This window comes from Bos taurus, chromosome 5 (assembly GCF_002263795.3).
Source record: "Bos taurus isolate L1 Dominette 01449 registration number 42190680 breed Hereford chromosome 5, ARS-UCD2.0, whole genome shotgun sequence".
NCBI lineage: Eukaryota > Metazoa > Chordata > Mammalia > Artiodactyla > Bovidae > Bos > Bos taurus.
Window position 1 is genome coordinate 99,663,976 of NC_037332.1, and position 17,299 is coordinate 99,681,274.

The following is a 17,299-nucleotide window of genomic DNA, read 5'->3' on the forward strand; positions in this document are numbered from 1 at the left end:
TTAGCACACTGTATGGTGAAATGGTGAAATCAAATCATATACTCCCCAATTGTGTTATCAGTGCTTGAAATAAACACTTAGAGCAAAATAAGAATAGTGATCCAGGTTTCTGAAGATATATATGTAACATTATTATAAAAGTGAGTTTTATAGTGTATGACATGATACTTTGGGAAAGTTTTTACTGGATTGACCAGGGAAGAAAAGGAGAAGTGAAGAACTCCTTTACTGAAGAAGGATAAACATAAAAACAGCAAAGAAATGTAAAAAGTGCTGAATTAAAGTGACCAGAAGGTAAATTAATTTTATTTTGAGAAAAATTGAGAGGCAATCACTGTGTGAACCATGTCTTCAAAACAGGAGGCTCAAATAAACAAAACGCAATAGGATTGGGACATGTAAAAAATAATTTTTCTTTATCTTTATTAAGTAGAGACACAAATTTTTATCAACAGTATAAGTAGTTTCAAATGTATTTATATAATCTTTATTACAAGAAGATAAAATAGAGATGAATACACTTCACTGTCTTCTAGAGGCAGAGAAATGTCCATGATTTATTAAAATATAAGAAGTTCCATTTTTAATCATATGAGATTCAAATTCTTGCTATGAAAACAGTTACACAAGCTGTTTATTACAAATACAGTAGTTTCATTTTTTTAAAAATTTCCTTCTCCGTACACTCTAGAGGATGATTAAAAAGAGATGGTATGTGTGTGTTTGTATGAATGCACATACTAGCATACAAAAAATGAATATAAATCTAAAATATGTATGGGCACAGCAACATTGTTTGAACTTTCTGGATAAACTAGGTAGAGATGGATTACTATCCTGTTTTTCTTCTTTTCTTGTCTCAAATTTCACACCTTGAGACGTTGCCTTCAGTGCAGTTTTATGAAATATGAATTATCTTGGTCAGATCTTAAGGCAGACTTACCAAAAGAAGCAGAATAGCACCAGAAATACCAGACACTTAACAAACTGTAGCAAAGAGAAGAGCCGCCTTCCCACAAGCAGGAGCTAGTTGAGCATCTGAGCCAGGAAAAAGGTATGGAGTTCAGAAAAGCTGCAGTTGGAAACAGTCAAGCACATAATATGATGCCCAGTCCCTGTGCCTCCAGGGACCAAAAAAAATTGTATATTTACTTCTGCAATTCTGGGCACCCTACATTTTAATAAAGTGATGTCACAATCAGTCATTCAATCTCATGGTCCAAAGTTATTTTTTCTTATAATAAGAAAATAATCCAATGACTCCACTTTCTCCTGACCAGAGGAAAAGGAGAATAAGCTAATGATACAGTGGGGATTGGAGGCAGATAAAAAAAGGTCGAAGGGGCAAGACTAAGTACTATTTGTGGGAAACAGTGTGCTGGGAGTAGAGAGGATGCACTGGTCATGATACTCATTTGCCACCTGAGTCAGCACTTTTCATCAGTTTCTTGAATCATTATAGAAAATGGGGAAACTCCTGACGATGACTCACTCTCTGTATGGGAGGGTATTGTGCATTTCCTCCTCCTAAGCCATATTCTAACTATTCATCTTATTATTATTTGGAGATAATTTGCCTTTGAAAGAGATAGGATCCATCCTATTTAACACCCTTATTTCTTGTAACATCCAATAAGCCTCATAAGCCCTCAACAAAAACAACAACAATAATAAAACAGAATGGACTCTCCTAATGGTAAATTAAAAAATATTTCAAACCCTGATTTTGCTAGATTCCAAGATTCATCCTGGGCTATAAATGTAAAAAATACTTCTCCCTACTTTTATACAGAGAGCTAATAAAAGTAGAAAAAACAGAATAATAATTAGTTTGCCCCTGGAGCAGGATCAGTGTAATGACAAATAGGGAAAAGAATTACTGACTTTCCTAATACACTCTTCTGTACTGTGGAATTTTAAAGCATGTCCACGCTCTGCTTCTGCAAAATAATACACAAAAGAAAAAATTTAAGTCTCCAAGAAACGATTCCTAACTTTAAGTTTCAAAAGTTTTGAAAGATGGCACTTATTAATATATATCTATCATGTGTGCTTAGTTACTCAGTCATGTCTGACTCTTGTGACCCCATGGACTGTAGCCAGCCAAGCTCCTCCTTCCACAGGGATTCTCCAGGCAAGAATTCTGGAGTGCAATGTCATGCCCTCCTCCAGAGCATCTTCCCAACCCAGGGATCGAACCAAGGTCTCCCTCATTGCAGGCAGATTCTTTACTGTATGAGCCACTGGGGAAGCCTGCATCTATCATAGTATGACTTAAGTTTATTTCTTCTAATTCTCACTTTATTCAAGAGTAAAAATGGCTTTGGTGTGACAGTCACATTGTCAACAAAAAATAAATGAAAAGGTTTCTTTACATAGGCATACTGTATGATGAAATGGTGGAATTAAATCATATACTCTCAACTGTGTTATTAGTGCTTGAAATATACAATTAGATACAACCTAAGAATATCAATAGAAAGGGAAAGACTAGAGATCTCTTCAAGAAAATTAGAGATACCAAGGGAACATTTCATGCAAAGATGGGCTCAATAAAGGAAAGAAATGGTATGGACCTAACAGAAGCAGAAGATATTTAAAAGAGGTGGTGGTTAAAATAAATAAATTTATATTTAAAAAATAAAAAAATAAAAAGAGGTGGCGGGAATACACAGAAGAAGTGTACAAAAAAGATGTTCATGACCCAGATAATCACGATGGTGTGACTACTCACCCAGAGCCAGACATCCTGGAATGTGAGGACAAGTGGGCCTTGGGAAGCATCACTATAAACAAAGCTAGTGGAGGTGATGGAATTCCAGTTGAGCAATTTCAAATCCTAAGAGATGATGCTGTGAAAGTGCTGCACTCAATATGCCAGCAAATCTGGAAAACTCAGCAGTGGCCACAGGACTGGAAAAGGCCAGTTTTCATTCCAATCCCAAAGAAAGGCAATGCCAAAGAATGCTCAAACTACCGCACAATTGCAATCATCTCACACACTAGTAAAGTAATGCTCAAAATTCTCCAAGCCAGGCTTCAGCAATACATGAACCGTGAACTTCCTGATGTTCAAGCTGGTTTTAGAAAAGGCAGAGGAACCAGAGATCAAATTGCCAACATCTTCTGGATCATAGAAAAGGTAAGAGAGTTCCAGAAAAACATCGATTTCTGCTTTATTGACTATGCCAAAGCCTTTGACTGTGTGGATCACCATAAAGTGTGGAAAATTCTGAAAGAGATGGGAATACTAGACCACCTAATTTGCCTCTTGAGAAATCTGTATGGAGGTCAGGAAGCAACAGTTAGAATGGGACATGAAACAACAGACGGGTTCCAAACAGGAAAAGGAGTACGTCAAGACTGTTTATTGTCACCCTGTTTATTTAACTTATATGCAGTGTACATCATGAAAAACACTGGGCTGGAAGAAGCACAAGCTGGAATCAAGATTGCCAGGAGAAACATCAATAACCTCACATAGGCAAATGACACCACCGTTATGGCAGAAAGTGAAGAACTAAAGAGCCTCTTGGTAAAAGTGAAAGAGGAGAGTGAAAAAGTTGGCTTCAAGCTCAGCATTCAAAAAACTAAGATCATGGCATCCAGTCCCATCACTTCCTGGCAAATAGATGGGGAAACAGTGGAAACTGGCTGACTTTATTTTTTGGGCTCCAAAATCACTGCAGATGGTGACTGAAGCCATGAAATTAAAAGACACTTACTCCTTGGAAGGAAAGTTATGACCAACCTAGACAGCATATTAGAAAACAGAGACATTACTTTGTCAACAAAGGTCCGTCTAGTCAAGGCTATGGTTTTTCCAGTAGTCATGTATGGATGTGAGAGTTGGACTATAAAGAAAGCTGAGAGCCAAAGAATTGATGCTTTTGAACTGTGGTGTTGGAGAAGACTCTTGAGAGTCCCTTGGACAGCAAGATTCAACCAGTCCATTCTAAAGGAAATCAGTCCTGGGTGTTCATTGGAAGGACTGATGTTGAAAATGAAACTCCAATACTTTGGCCACCTGATGCAAAGAGCTGACTCATTGGAAAAGACCCTAATGCTGGGAAGGATTGGGGGCAGGAGGAGAAGGGGACGACAGAGGATAAGATGGTTGGATCGCATCACTGACTCAATGCACGTGAGTTTGGGTAAACTCCGGGAGTTTTTGATGGACAGGGAGGCCTGGCGTTCTGCAGTTCATCAGGTCGCAAAGAGTCAGACACAACTGTGCGACTGAACTGAACTGAAGAATATCAATGCAGGTTTCGAAAGATATATGTGTAACATTATCACAAAAGTGAGTTTTACAGTATATGATATTTGATACTTAGGGAAATGGTTTAACAGAATGATCATGGGAAGAAAGAGATGTGAATGACTCCTCTTTTGAGAAGGATGAACAAAAACACCCAAGAAAAACAAAAATTGCTGAATTTTAAGAGAGCAGAACATAAATTATTTTTATTTCGAGAAAAATTGGGAGGCAATCACATGAACCAGGGCTTCAAAGCAGAAGACTCAAATTAAGTTTAACAAAACACAATAAAATTAGGAAATTTAAAAATAATTTTCTTAATCTTTATATTTTAAGTAGAAACACATACATTTTATCAACAACAATATAAGTGGTTTCAAATGTTTTTGTGTAGTACATATTGAAGCTTCCCTGATGGCTCAGATGCACATTCAGATCTGCCTGCAATGCAAGAGACCCAGGTTGTATCCCTGGGTCAGGAAGATCCCCTGCAGAAAGAAATGGCTACCACTCCAGTATTTTTGCATAGGAAATCCCATAGACAGAGCAGCCTGGGTTGGTGGGCTACAGTCATGGGGACACAAGAGTTTGACACAATTAGTGAATATTTATTAAAAGAGATAAAATAGACATGGATACATTTAGTAGTCTAGAGATAGAGAAATGAGCATGATTTATTAAAATGAAGGAGGTTCCATATTTAGTCAGATGAGATTTGAATTTTTTCTAAGAAAACAGCTAAATAAGCTGTTACAAATATGATAGTTTTGATTTTTTAAAATTTCCTTTTTCCTGCATTCTGGAAGTGATAAAAAAAAAAAAAGATGGTGCATGTGTGTGTGTGTGTAAATTTGTTTATAATTTTCATTTTATATTCAATTAAAACTAAATTATTGTTATGAAAATCACATGGGCAGCAAAGGCAAAACATTTCAAGTATCTATAAAGTGCAAGGCATGTTTGCTTAGTCCATGTTAAGCATTTGAAGAATGCTATAGTCTATCTTGTATCTTTCATAATATAACAAGTGCAGTTTTCCTAAGTCAACCTTCATACAAAAATGTGCAGAGTTCAAGTTGTAGTACTATTATATTTTGAGAAATAAAACATAAGAGGTTCTTTCCTCATCTTGACTCAGTAATTTTAAAATCAACTTTGTGTTCTTAATCATTACCACTTAATTAAAATATAAAATCACAAAGCAAATAGAGATGTCAAAACAAATTTCTTAAGATGTATAAAAGTGAAAGTGTTAGTTGCTCAGTCCTGTCTGACTCTTTGTGACCCTCCATGGACTATAGTCCATCAGGCAAGAGCCTGATGTCCATGGAATTCTCCAAGCAAGAGTACTGCAGCAGGTAGCCATTCCCTTTTCCAAGGGGTCTTCCCAACCCAGGGTTTGAAACTGGGTCAATTATATGGAACAGTTATAAAAAAGGGGGAGACTTGGGTTTTGATATCTCTGAGTTTAGGAAAATCCCATTCAGGTCACAGGCATCAGAACTCATTATGATCTCAATCCTTCTTTGACCTATTCAAAAACCCCTCAATAAAACGAACTGCTCCCTGTACCCCTCAAAAGTGTAATTGTTCAGTATTTATTACATAATTTTTAGGAAAGGATTTTGGGGATTGATGAGAGATTAAAATCTTCAAAGCACATGTAAGAATGGCTTTTTTGGTTTTTTTTTAACTGATAGATAAGCATGAGGCGAGAAAGATCTATGGAGTAAAATAAAATAAGACTGTATATTTATGCGATCAGGGCTTAGATTACCTTTCCTTTTCCAAAATATGAAAGTAATCTGTGAGACTACATACTTGGGCAAGGACTTGCAATTCTTATGCGGAACTCTGTAGCATCAAGGGAAGACACACAAATGTGAAACCCTCTGAACTCTGTGATGAACATGAAGAAAGTATTATATGGCACCTGCAGGTCTAAATTAGAAGATATAGATGCATAGGTATCCAGAAAGAATTTAAAAATAGCAATAAAGCTATTTTTGCTTCCAGAAAAAAGAGAACAGGATGGGAATTTTCAACCTAGTCCGGTTGAGCTATTTCAAATCCTGAAAGATGATGCTGTGAGAGTGCTGCACTCAATATGCCAGCACATTTGGAAAACTCAGCAGTGGCCACAGGACTGGAAAAGGTCAGTTTTCATTCCAATTCCAAAGAATGGCAATGCCAAAGAATGCTCAAACTACTGCACAATTGCACTCATCTCACATACAGTAAAGTAATGCTCAAAATTCTCCAAGCCAGGCTTCAGCATACATGAACCGTGAACTTCCACATGTTCAAGCTGGTTTTATTTATTTATTTATTTATTTTACTTTTTTAGATTTTATTTTATTTTTAAACTTTACAATATTGTATTAGTTTTGCCAAATATCGAAATGAATCCGCCACAGGTATACCCACGCTGGTTTTAGAAAAGGCAGAGGAACCAGAGAGCAAATGGCCAATATCCGCTGAATCATCGAAAAAGCAAGAGAGTTCCAGAAAAACATCTATTTCTGCTTTATTGACTATGCCAAAGCCTTTGACTGTGTGTATCACCATAAACTGTGGAAAATTCTGAAAGAGATGGGAATACCAGACCAGCTGACCTGCCTCTTGAGAAATCTGTATGCAGGTCAGGAAGCAACAGTTAGAACTGGACATGGAACAACAGACTGGTTCCAAATAGGAAAAGGAGTACCTCAAGGCTGTATATTGTCACCCTGCTTATTTAACTTACATGCAGAGTACATCATGAGAAATGCAGGGCTGGAAGAAGCACAAGCTGGAATCAAGATTGCCAGGAGAAATATCAATAACCTCAGATATGCAGATGACACCACCCTTATGGCAGAAAGTGAAGAGGAACTCAAAAGCCTCTTGATGAAAGTGAAAGTAGAGAGTGAAAAAGTTGGCTTAAAGCTCAACATTCAGAAAACGAAGATCATGGCATCTGGAGTGTCAGACTTTATTTTTCTGGGCTCCAAAATCACTGCAGATGGTGACTGCAGCCATGAAATTAAAAGACGCTTACTCCTTGGAAGGAAAATTATGACCAACCTAGATAGCATATTCAAAAGCAGAGACTTTACTTTGCCAACAAAGGTATGTCTAGTCAAGGCTATGGTTTTTCCAGTGGTCATGTATGGATGTGAGAGTTGGACTGTGAAGAAAGCTGAGTGCCAAAGAATTGATGCTTTTGAACTGTGGTGTTGGAGAAGACTCTTGAGACTTGAAGACTCCTTAGACTGCAAGGAGAACCAACCAGTCCATCCTAAAGTAGATCAGTCCTGGGTGTTCATTGGAAGGACTAATGCTAAAGCTAAAACTCCAATACTTTGGCCACCTCATGCGAAGAGTTGACTCATTGGAAAAGACTCTGATGCTAGGAGGGATTGGGGGCAGGAGGAGAAGGGGATGACAGAGGATGAGATGGCTGGATGGCATCACTGGCTCGATGGACATGAGTTTGAGTGAACTCCAGGAGTTGGTGATGGACAGGGAGGCCTGGCATGCTGCAATTCATGGTGTCACAAAGAGTCAAACATGACTAAGCGACAGAGCTGAATTGAACTGATGCCATTCAAAGGACAGATATGATTTTGATATATATTATTTGGTAGGAACTAGGTTTTATTTAAATTTCAGCAGAGAGAATTTCTAAGAATAGATGTATAAATTATGAAATTCACTATTGACTGTATACATTAAATTATTTATCTTGACTCTATAATTTCAGTGTAGGTATACAAGTTTCATCAATTTTAAATATCACAAAATTTAAAAATTATGTAACATGTAAAAAAATATAACTATAACAATGATGAATGTTAATTAGACTTACTGTCTAGTTATTGCTATGTTGTATATCTAAAACCAATATAATTTATATATCAATTATGTATTGATAAAAAATTTAAGCATATGTTTTCAAATATATGAAAATTATATGGTTGATAAGACACAATTTGAAACATTTTACAGATCCCAGAAATAGTAATAATACATTGGCATTCTAAGTAAGTCTAAATCTTCATTGCAGAATACTTCTGCCCCAAGAAACATCTAAATAAACTGTTGCTTACAGATGTAAGTATTTGTTCTTTCACAGTCTTCATTCAATGCACCTCTGCTTGGGTTATATATTATGCAGTTCTTTGGATTTACAGTGTGAAATAAAGGAAGTCTGTAATGAAGAAGAAATTATTAGTATATGGGAAAAGGAATGATCAAATCCAAGGATAAACAAAAAGAACAGAAAAAGTTTTGATGCCAGAAACTTACAGATCTTGGGAGAGAGTAGAATTGTCCTCCCACAACCAGGCATGATGTTCTTCACTGTAAGAGAGTCCAATCCAGTAAAAACTGGAACTGAACTTCATAAAATCCTGCTTGGAAACAGAGACCAACGTATTAACCTATTTCAAATCTTCTCTAGGAAACATGTACTTTTAAGAAGCCCAGTTTCCAGTATCAGATTCAGTTTTTCAATTCTATCAGATTGTTACAAAAAAGTAATTGTGGTTTCAGACCATAAATGTTAAATCGTTATAACTAAGCTCAAACACATCTTTCTTAACCAAAATAGGAACCATGACAATTAACACGTTTTTGCCATCGATAATCAACTTTTTATTCCTGTAGTGTAAAAGTCCATACTTAGGGATTTGACAAACTCTTGGAAAGCATTTTCTGCCTCCTGTTGTTTGTGGAAGCATTTTCCCTGCAAAAATTCATGGAGATGCTTGAAGAAGTGGTAGTTGATTGGCAAGAAATCAAGTGAATATGGCAGATGAGGCAAAACTTTGTAGCCCAATTTTTTCAACTTTTGAAGTGTTTGTTTTGCAACCTGCAGCCAGGCATTTTCATGGAAAAGAATTGGGTCCTATCTGTTGATCTATGCCAGCTGCAGGCATTACAGTTTTTGGCACATCTTATTAATTTGCTGTGCAGACTTCTCAGATGTAATGGTTTCACTGGGATTCAGAAAGCTGTAGTGGATCCGACCAGCAGCAAACCACCAAACAGTGACCATGACCTTTTTTTGGTCCAAGTTTGGCTTTGGGAAATGCTTTGGAGCTTCTTCTCTGTCCAGCCACTGAGCTAGTCATCACCAGTTGTATAAAATCCACTTTTCGTCACACATCACTATCCACTTGAGAAATGGTTTGCTGTTGAATAGAATAAGAGAAGAAGACACTTCAAACTAATGATTTTTTTAAATTTGCTGTCAGTTCCTGAGACACCCACTTTTAGAACTTTTACACATTTCTAATTTGCTTCAAATGCCAAATGATCACAGAATGGTTAATGCTGAGTTCTTGGAAAACTCCTTGTGTGGTTGTAAGAGGATCAGCTTTGATGACCCGCTCAATTGGCCGTTGTCAACTTCTGATGGTCGGCCACGGCACTCTTCATCTTCAAGGTGCTTGTCTCCTTTACAAAACTTCTTGAATCACCACTGCACTGTACTTTTGTTAACAGTTCCGGGGCCAAATGCATTATTGACGTTGCAAGTTGTCTCCACTGCTTTATAACCCATTTTGAACTTGAATTTAAAAATTGCTTAAATTTGCTTTTTGTCTAACATAGTTTCTATAGCCTAAAATAAATATAAAATAAACAGCAAGTGATGTCATTAGCAAAAAAACATAAAGTGAGAAATGCATAATAAACGGTATATAACATAATCACATTTATTTAAGAATGTTTTCCAATATCCAACAGCAATTTTCAACCAAGCAAAACCACAATTACTTTTGCACCAAACTAATACAAACTAAAATCATTTTTAACTTCTAATTTAGGAGGTGTAGTCAGTCACTTGCCTCTTGTTTCTCATTCATCAAGTCCTTTTCTGGAGGAAAAAATACCACAGAGTCTCACTTCTTAAAGGAATGAAAAATGTCATAATGGGTGTTAGAGTTTTTATGGAACACTTCCTTCATAGGGGACCATCAGTCAAATCTGATCCCAATAGCACATTGAGGGATAGATCTTAGCACAGGTTCTACAGGGAGCTAGAGAACTTTTACTAAAGAACTAATTGTTTTATAATATTTTACATATAAATTTCATATTACACCCAAGAGTGATAACAAAAACTATATAATTACAAAATAAATTAGAAATTCAATTAAAGATCTAAAAATAGGTTATTTTTAGCTAAATTAGGTTATTTTTATTTCTACTTTGAATTATCTTTAAAACTTTATCTGTACTTTATCTGTCAACACTCCTATAATGTAAATCTTTGAGAAATTTTGGGTTGATTTTGTAATGGTTTCAAAGTATAGGATATTAGTTCAAATATAATCATCTACTTGTTATCTGATTAAAGACTTGAATCAAAGTATTGAGCTTACTTAGATAATATATTTCCTAAGTCGAAAAAAATGTAGAAAATCAAAATTAAATACTTGCCAGTTCATTTCTGTTTTGTATCTGAAGTAGACTGGAATTATGAGAAACACAAAAATCCCTACTGTCTTCCCATGCTTTTACTTCATTAGAGATGAAATAACAGTTGCATTGGTAGCCAATCCATTTTTCTTGGCAAGAATAGCAGCAAGATTCTAGAAGAAATGATAAAACATGACTGGATGACATTGGAGGTTCAATTTTTTTTTTTCAGTGTTATTTACTTTTTCAAAAATCATTTGTTATTCATGTATATTACCATATGTAAAATAGATCACCAGTCCAGGTTCGATGCATGAGACAGGGCCCTCAGGGCCAGTGCACTGGGAGGACCCTGAAGGATGGGATGGGGAGGGAGGTGGGGGGGGTTCAGGATGGGGAACACATGTACACTCATGACTGATTCGTGTGAATGTATGGCAAAAAAACACTACAATATTGTAAAGTAATTAGCCTCCAATTAAAATAAATAAATTAAAAAAAAAATGATTCCTACATGTCTCTTATGGTGTGGCCAAAAAATATAAATAAATAAAAATTTTAAAATAAATCAGCAACCAAAAAAAATCATTTGTTACTTATTAATCTTTTCCATAAATATTCTTTGAGAATTTACTGCATACACCACAGTTCAAGGAATATTAATTTGAACAACTCAGACATGACCCTTTTTCCTCATAGAAATTATATTCTAGAGATAGGGGTAGAATTATATAAATTGCCTTCATTTATGAACTATATTTAGTGATAATTTGGGTAAGTATACAAAGAAATTCAGTATGTTCAAATACAGTGTAGCAGGTGGTAGGATGGGGGGCAGTGATAAGAACCTTTTTTGCGAAAGCTACCCAAAGTTGATCTCTGCTGTGTAATTAAAAGTAGACTATGCTGGCATTCTGTTTTGTCATTTTCTTTGTCCATTTGTCTTTTGCATCTATGCTAAAATTGTGACTGCTCTTATGCCTCAGGGTGAGTATTGCTTATGATCAAAGGCAACATTTATATAAATCACAGCAAAATGAAAGCAAATTTTTGGTATAAAAAAAAAGAGAGAGAGAAAGTAAATTAGATGAAAAAGATATGTAAAGAAGGAAACAATTTTAGCACATTTCCTGAGTCACAAAAGAATTCTGAGGACTTCCTTGGTGGTATAGTGTTTAAGACTTTGTGCTTTAAATGCAACGTTTCTGATCGCTGGATGGGAAACTACGATGCCATATGCCGCATGATGCAGTCAGAAGATTTTAAAAAAATAATTCTGGATACTTTATTTTCAAAATGAAAATAAAAGAATAATTAGCTTGATATTGGACCATTCAGTTTACTAGTGATAATGTCTTCAACAACACTCAAATCTTTGTCAAATGAATGGTGCTGAAATTTTAGAGTAGAATGGTGATTACCAGGGGATGGGATGTGGGATAAATGGATTTGTTGAAAGGTTCATGGGAATTCCTTGGTGATCCAGTGGTTAAGATTCCAAACTTTCTCTGTCTGGACTCTGGTTCAATTCCTGGTCAAGAAACTATGATCCCACAAGCCACCTTTTGTGGCCAATGCAAAAAAAAAAAAAAAGGTATATACTTCTCCAGTTAGAAAATGAATAAGTTCTGGGAATCTACTATGCACCATTGTAACTAAGGTTAACAATACCGTATTACTTACTTGTGAGTTGCCACAGGAGTAGTTCTTGAATGTTCTCACCATGAATAGCAATGATAGTTGTGTGACATAATGGTGCTGTTAGTGAATGCTTTGGGATAATAATATTGTAATAATAAGCGTACCAAATCAGCACATTGTACACAAAACTTGTTGCTAAGTTGTGTCTGACTCTTTTGTGACCCCATGGAGTGTAGTGGCCAGGTTCCTCTGACCACTGGATTTCCCAGGCAAGAATACTGGAGTGGGTTGCCATTTCCTTCTCCAGGACATCTTCCCCACCCAGGAATTGAACCCATGTCTCCAACATTGTAGGGGGAATTCTTTACTGCTGAGCCATCGGGGAATCCCCACACATTAAATTTATGCAGCATCCTTTATCAATTGTATCTCAATAAAGTTGGAAAAATGCTCAGGGGAAAAAATGATACAAGTGAAGAGATATATGAACACAGAAGACAACTTGGAGAGCATTTGAGTATAAAATTACATTTAGAAACTAGGACTTTTGTTGGGTGATAGAGTGAGAAACAAGAGTACAATGGGTTGAAGAGTAAATAAAAGATCTTCTAGTTCCAAAAACAAAAAAAAACTAGGACTTTGAGCTGACTTTCACTGATTAAGTAGGGTTTAGAATTGCATTAATCTCCATGTTACTTTCTAAATTATGGAAGAAGCAGAGGTAAAGGTAAAGAGATACAGAAGTATAGGCTATCAACAAACACAAGCAGGTAATTAGAATTAGCTAGAATATTTACTGCAACTTATTTTTTGCCATTTTTTATTTGCAATTTATTTTTGTTATAGTATTTACTGTAATTTTTGTGTTTATTTTTACATGATCACTCACATTGAAAAATATGTCATTTCAATATAATAATTTTCTTATATAATTATTTAATTACATAAATATGTAATTATTTAATTACATAAATAGTATATAATGTATTTAATACATTCTTATTAAATACATTTAATACATGTATTTAATACATTCTTAAATGAACAATGAAATGGGACTATCCTACAATTACTATATCAATCGATATGACTGTGTAATATTCCATCAAGCTTATGTGTGAGAAAACCAAGAAACCATTTATTTCCTTCTCTGCTGCCAAGTCACTTCAGTCGTGTCCGACTCGGTGCAATCCCATAGATGGCAGCCCACCAGGCTCCCCGGTCCCTGGGATTCTCCAGGCAAGAACACTGGAGTGGGTTGCCATTTCCTTCTCCAATGCATGAAAGTGAAAAGTGAAAGTGAAGCCGCTCAGTCGTGTCCGACTCTTAGCGACCCCATGGACTGCAGCCAACCAGGCTCCTCCGTCCATGGGATTTTCCAGGCAAGAGTACTGGAGTGGGGTGCCATTGCCTTCTCCATTTCCTTCTCTACCAACACAAAAATTTTCCAAAGTGTGAAACCAACCTTCACTGAGGTCTGTGGAGGGTCCAAGCTGAACACTTTGTATAGTAAGTGCTGTAAGAAATGATAAGAAATTTACTTTGTCAGATAAACATTTATGAAATAACAAAATATTTTTGTTCAGTACCAAATCAGCACATTGTCCCTGTCTGATTCTTTGCGACCCCATGGACTACAGCACACCAGGCTCCTCTGTCCTCCACTCTCTCTGGGACTCTGCTCAAATTCATGTCCACTGATTCAGTGATGCTCTCTAACCGTCTCATCCTCTGCCACCCCCTTCTCCTTTTGCCTTCAGTCTTTTCCAGCATCAGAATCGTTTACATGTTATCAAAATGAAACTTTTCTTATAAGATAGCTTCATCACAATTTTGATTTTTTTTATATAGCCTTGACTATAAAAACTTACAATTTTTCAACAAAACTCCCAAAGTTACCATCAACAAAAGGCATATTACTCCTAAAACCCCAGAAATCAACCTCCATGGAGTGGTCTGAAAACCTGTAAAGAAAGAAAGATAGGGTAATGATTTAAAGAACAAACACGGGAATTCTTAAAAGCAGAAAACAGTGAGAGGATCCAAAAAGTGCTTTGGCTTGATAATCCAATCATTTTGCCAGAAAAATGCTGGAAAATGAAGATATTCCATTCAGAACTCCACTTGTTACCAACATTTTTATATAATGTACTTTATTCTTCAGTGAGATTATCCATACATTTCCTCTTTATCCTATTTCAGTATTTACCTTTAATTTTTTAATTTGGCAAAGAAGCTTAAAGATCTGTAGTAACAAGAGATCAACAGGCACCAAGTTCTGGTTAATGGGCTGATATAACGAATTTATTTTCACAGAAACAACAGCAACAAAATCACAAGATAGAATGTATGACTCCCATTAAGTAGATCAGAAAACTTACTGTCCATTAATAAGGTTATTTTTCTCAAGGTTCAAAGCTATTAAGTACCCAAGTCAGAATTCAGATGAAAGCTTTTCTCAACCCAGAGTCTTTCATTTAATATATTCTATCATTGTCACAAAACTATTACAATACTTGGGAGTGTTCAGTTCAGTTCAGTTCAGTCGCTCGGTTGTCTGAGTCTTTGAGACCCCATAGATTGCAGCATGCCAGGCTTCCCTTGGGAGCATGCCCTTCTGCTAATCTCAACATATTCACTGCTCTAAGAAATGTCAAGCTGCTGATAGCTTTGTAGAGGCTGTACTAGGAAGAGAAGACATGGGAGTACTCTGGACCTGGTGTAGTGAGAGGCTCCACAATCAACGTACAGGTAATAAATACCTTGAGCACTTGACTTTATTTCCACAATACGTTAATTTATGACACATAGCATTCATTTTTACGGGAACCATTTTTCATATATACTACATTTTCTCATGCCAAAAAATGCTTGCTTACAAGACCTTCCCCCTAAAATAATCTAGCATCAGGAGATTCTGCATTAACATGAGTGCACCCCAAAGTGCGGTGTCTTGAATAACAGTGCAATGTGTCAAAATGTTAATCTGGATGATTCTGGGGTGCCATAACACAAATGGTAAATTTTAAAAAGCACTTTCAAGCATTGAGTTGTTAACATTTAGCATTTTCTGTTTAAGTTCAAGCTAGAATTATACTGTTTACATTTTTTCCTTGTAAATTCGGATCGCAATCAGAATTTAGAGCTATCCTTGTCAGAATCGACTCCTTAAATCTGTTGACAAAACTTCACAAAGTCATTGCTAAGTTACAGAATGAAGAATCACAAAAGTGAAATTGAAGTAAAAAGTGCTGAAACATGGGAAGCCGAAAACTGCATCCTTTTTATTAAAGCCTTCCCTGAAATCAGCCATGCTCATGAGATATCTTTCCTGGCTGTTTTCATTTTTTTCATGTTATGACTTGGGATGCACATACCTGCCATGTGAGATGCTGTCCAATGTCAATGAAGGTAAGACACGATGGATGCTGATTCCGAGAAATGAGATTAGATCTAGAAGCTAAGCTGGAAGCTAAGGAACCCGAAAGTTATAAAGAAATCCTTTAAAATAAAAAAAAAATAAAAAAAATAACAACAACTGTGTATCAAAGTGTGTTTAAATCTTCTGCCGATGAGACATGGATGTGTAGTATGAAAAGAGGCAGTAAAATCATTGTCTTCTAAAATGCTTCAGGAACCACAATACAGGAAATTCTCACTGAACTTGCATAATGCAGACCCTTTGACTATCACAAAATAAAGTGAGAGGAAAAAAATTTGTCTAATGTTTGAACATCAAAGTGATCTAAAAAATTACTTGGAAAATGGAATATATGGACAAACCAAAGGTAAATTTACTTAGTGTAAAAAAGCTGACACTGAATTTTCCTTTTTTAATAAGGAGAAATATTTATTATTTGCTTTGTGTCAAATATAGATTAAATCAAGAGGGATATATTAGCTTATTTTTATCCCTGGATATGACTTAATAATAAAGATAAATAAATATGCTTGTTTTACCAATGAGAAAAGTAAGGTACAGTAAAGCTAAAGTACTAAACCAAGTTTGCTTATGTTTGAAACCCTGGTAGTCTTTCTCTATAGCACGCATGACCTGTATTTTAAATCAAGCCTATCTCTCTGGGTCTATAAGTTGTGTTGATTTTCATTTATTATTTTTAATACAGAGTGATTAGAACTTTTCATCTCTCATTTTGTGCTTTTGATCTCTGCCACTTTAACCCAAGTATGGAAGGCAAAGATATAAAAGATAGAATCAGAAGACTTCCCTTGATACTAGCATTGAAAATTTCTTTTAATAACAGACTCTTTATTTTTACTAATATATTAATTATTATAACCATTTATTGTGTATCTAATTCAGATAAGAGACTGATAATTCAAGTCCCATATTTTTGTGCTCAGAAGCATAACCTTAATAGTAGGAATTTCAGATGGGGGCAGATAGGAAGATTAAGAGCCAATAACAGAGACCTTGATCTACAGTTAAGTGTCTGGAAATATAATCAACCATTCATCCACATAGAAAATAAATTCTCAAATTTTTTTTGTTATTTATGTAGTTTATTTTTAAGCATTGTAATATTAGTATATTACATAAAATGAATCCCAGTCCCTGCAGCCCCATGACACAAAAATTCATATATTTATTTTTGTTTATGCAACTTTGGGCACCTTGCATTTTGAATACATGATGTCAGAGTCAGCATTCAACCTCAGGCTCCAAAACAATTTTATTTTATGGTAAGAGAATAATCACATGACTCCTCTGTTTTTTTGCCTATTCATTTATAGAGTTTGAATTACCATCAAACTGCATTCATCATAGAGCTTGAGCTGTCAGAACATAAATGCTTAAGGCAACGCTTCCTTCTCAAATTACTAGCAGTATCATCTCAAGATGTCTGAATTCAATGAAACTTTGTGGATAAAGCACTGAGTCCAATAGTGTAGAGTCAGTACAGGTTTTGAATGTACCCATAGAAAGATCTTTACTCTTAAAATTATTGACTCTAAGATAATTCTATA

General features: G+C 35.7%; 1 protein-coding gene across 5 annotated transcripts; it reads right to left on the reverse strand.

Moving 5' to 3' along the window:
- Positions 1 to 1,954: 1,954 nt before the first annotated feature.
- On the reverse strand, positions 1,955 to 15,945 carry LOC618565 (natural killer cells antigen CD94). 5 transcript variants are annotated; one of them, XM_024992645.2, is made up of 6 exons: positions 15,688 to 15,941; positions 14,210 to 14,274; positions 13,776 to 13,826; positions 10,691 to 10,842; positions 8,552 to 8,655; positions 1,955 to 8,453 (listed from the first exon to the last, which is right to left on the reverse strand). In XM_024992645.2, exons 2-6 carry the CDS (start codon positions 14,256 to 14,258, stop codon positions 8,333 to 8,335), a joined length of 477 nt encoding a protein of 158 aa, XP_024848413.1. In that variant the 5' UTR covers positions 14,259 to 14,274; positions 15,688 to 15,941; the 3' UTR covers positions 1,955 to 8,332. The 5 variants fall into 5 exon arrangements, with proteins under 5 accessions (XP_024848413.1, XP_005207144.1, XP_059743051.1 ...); XM_005207087.5 differs by having other exon boundaries at positions 14,182 to 14,274; XM_059887068.1 differs by having other exon boundaries at positions 14,210 to 15,941.
- Positions 15,946 to 17,299: the final 1,354 nt, after the last annotated feature.

Excerpts from the sequence above, each read along its gene's own strand:
- LOC618565 (XM_010805545.4), bottom strand. The coding sequence starts at position 13,941 with ATGGGGTCGCAAAGAATCAGACAGGGACAATGTGCTGATTTGGTACTG. Across the intron at positions 10,843-13,775 it reads CTCCACAGACCTCAGTGAAG|AATCTTGCTGCTATTCTTGC; the intron begins GTTGGTTTCACA and ends CATTTCTTCTAG. Across the intron at positions 8,656-10,690 it reads TACAAAACAGAAATGAACTG|GATTTTATGAAGTTCAGTTC; the intron begins GCAAGTATTTAA and ends GTTTCCAAGCAG.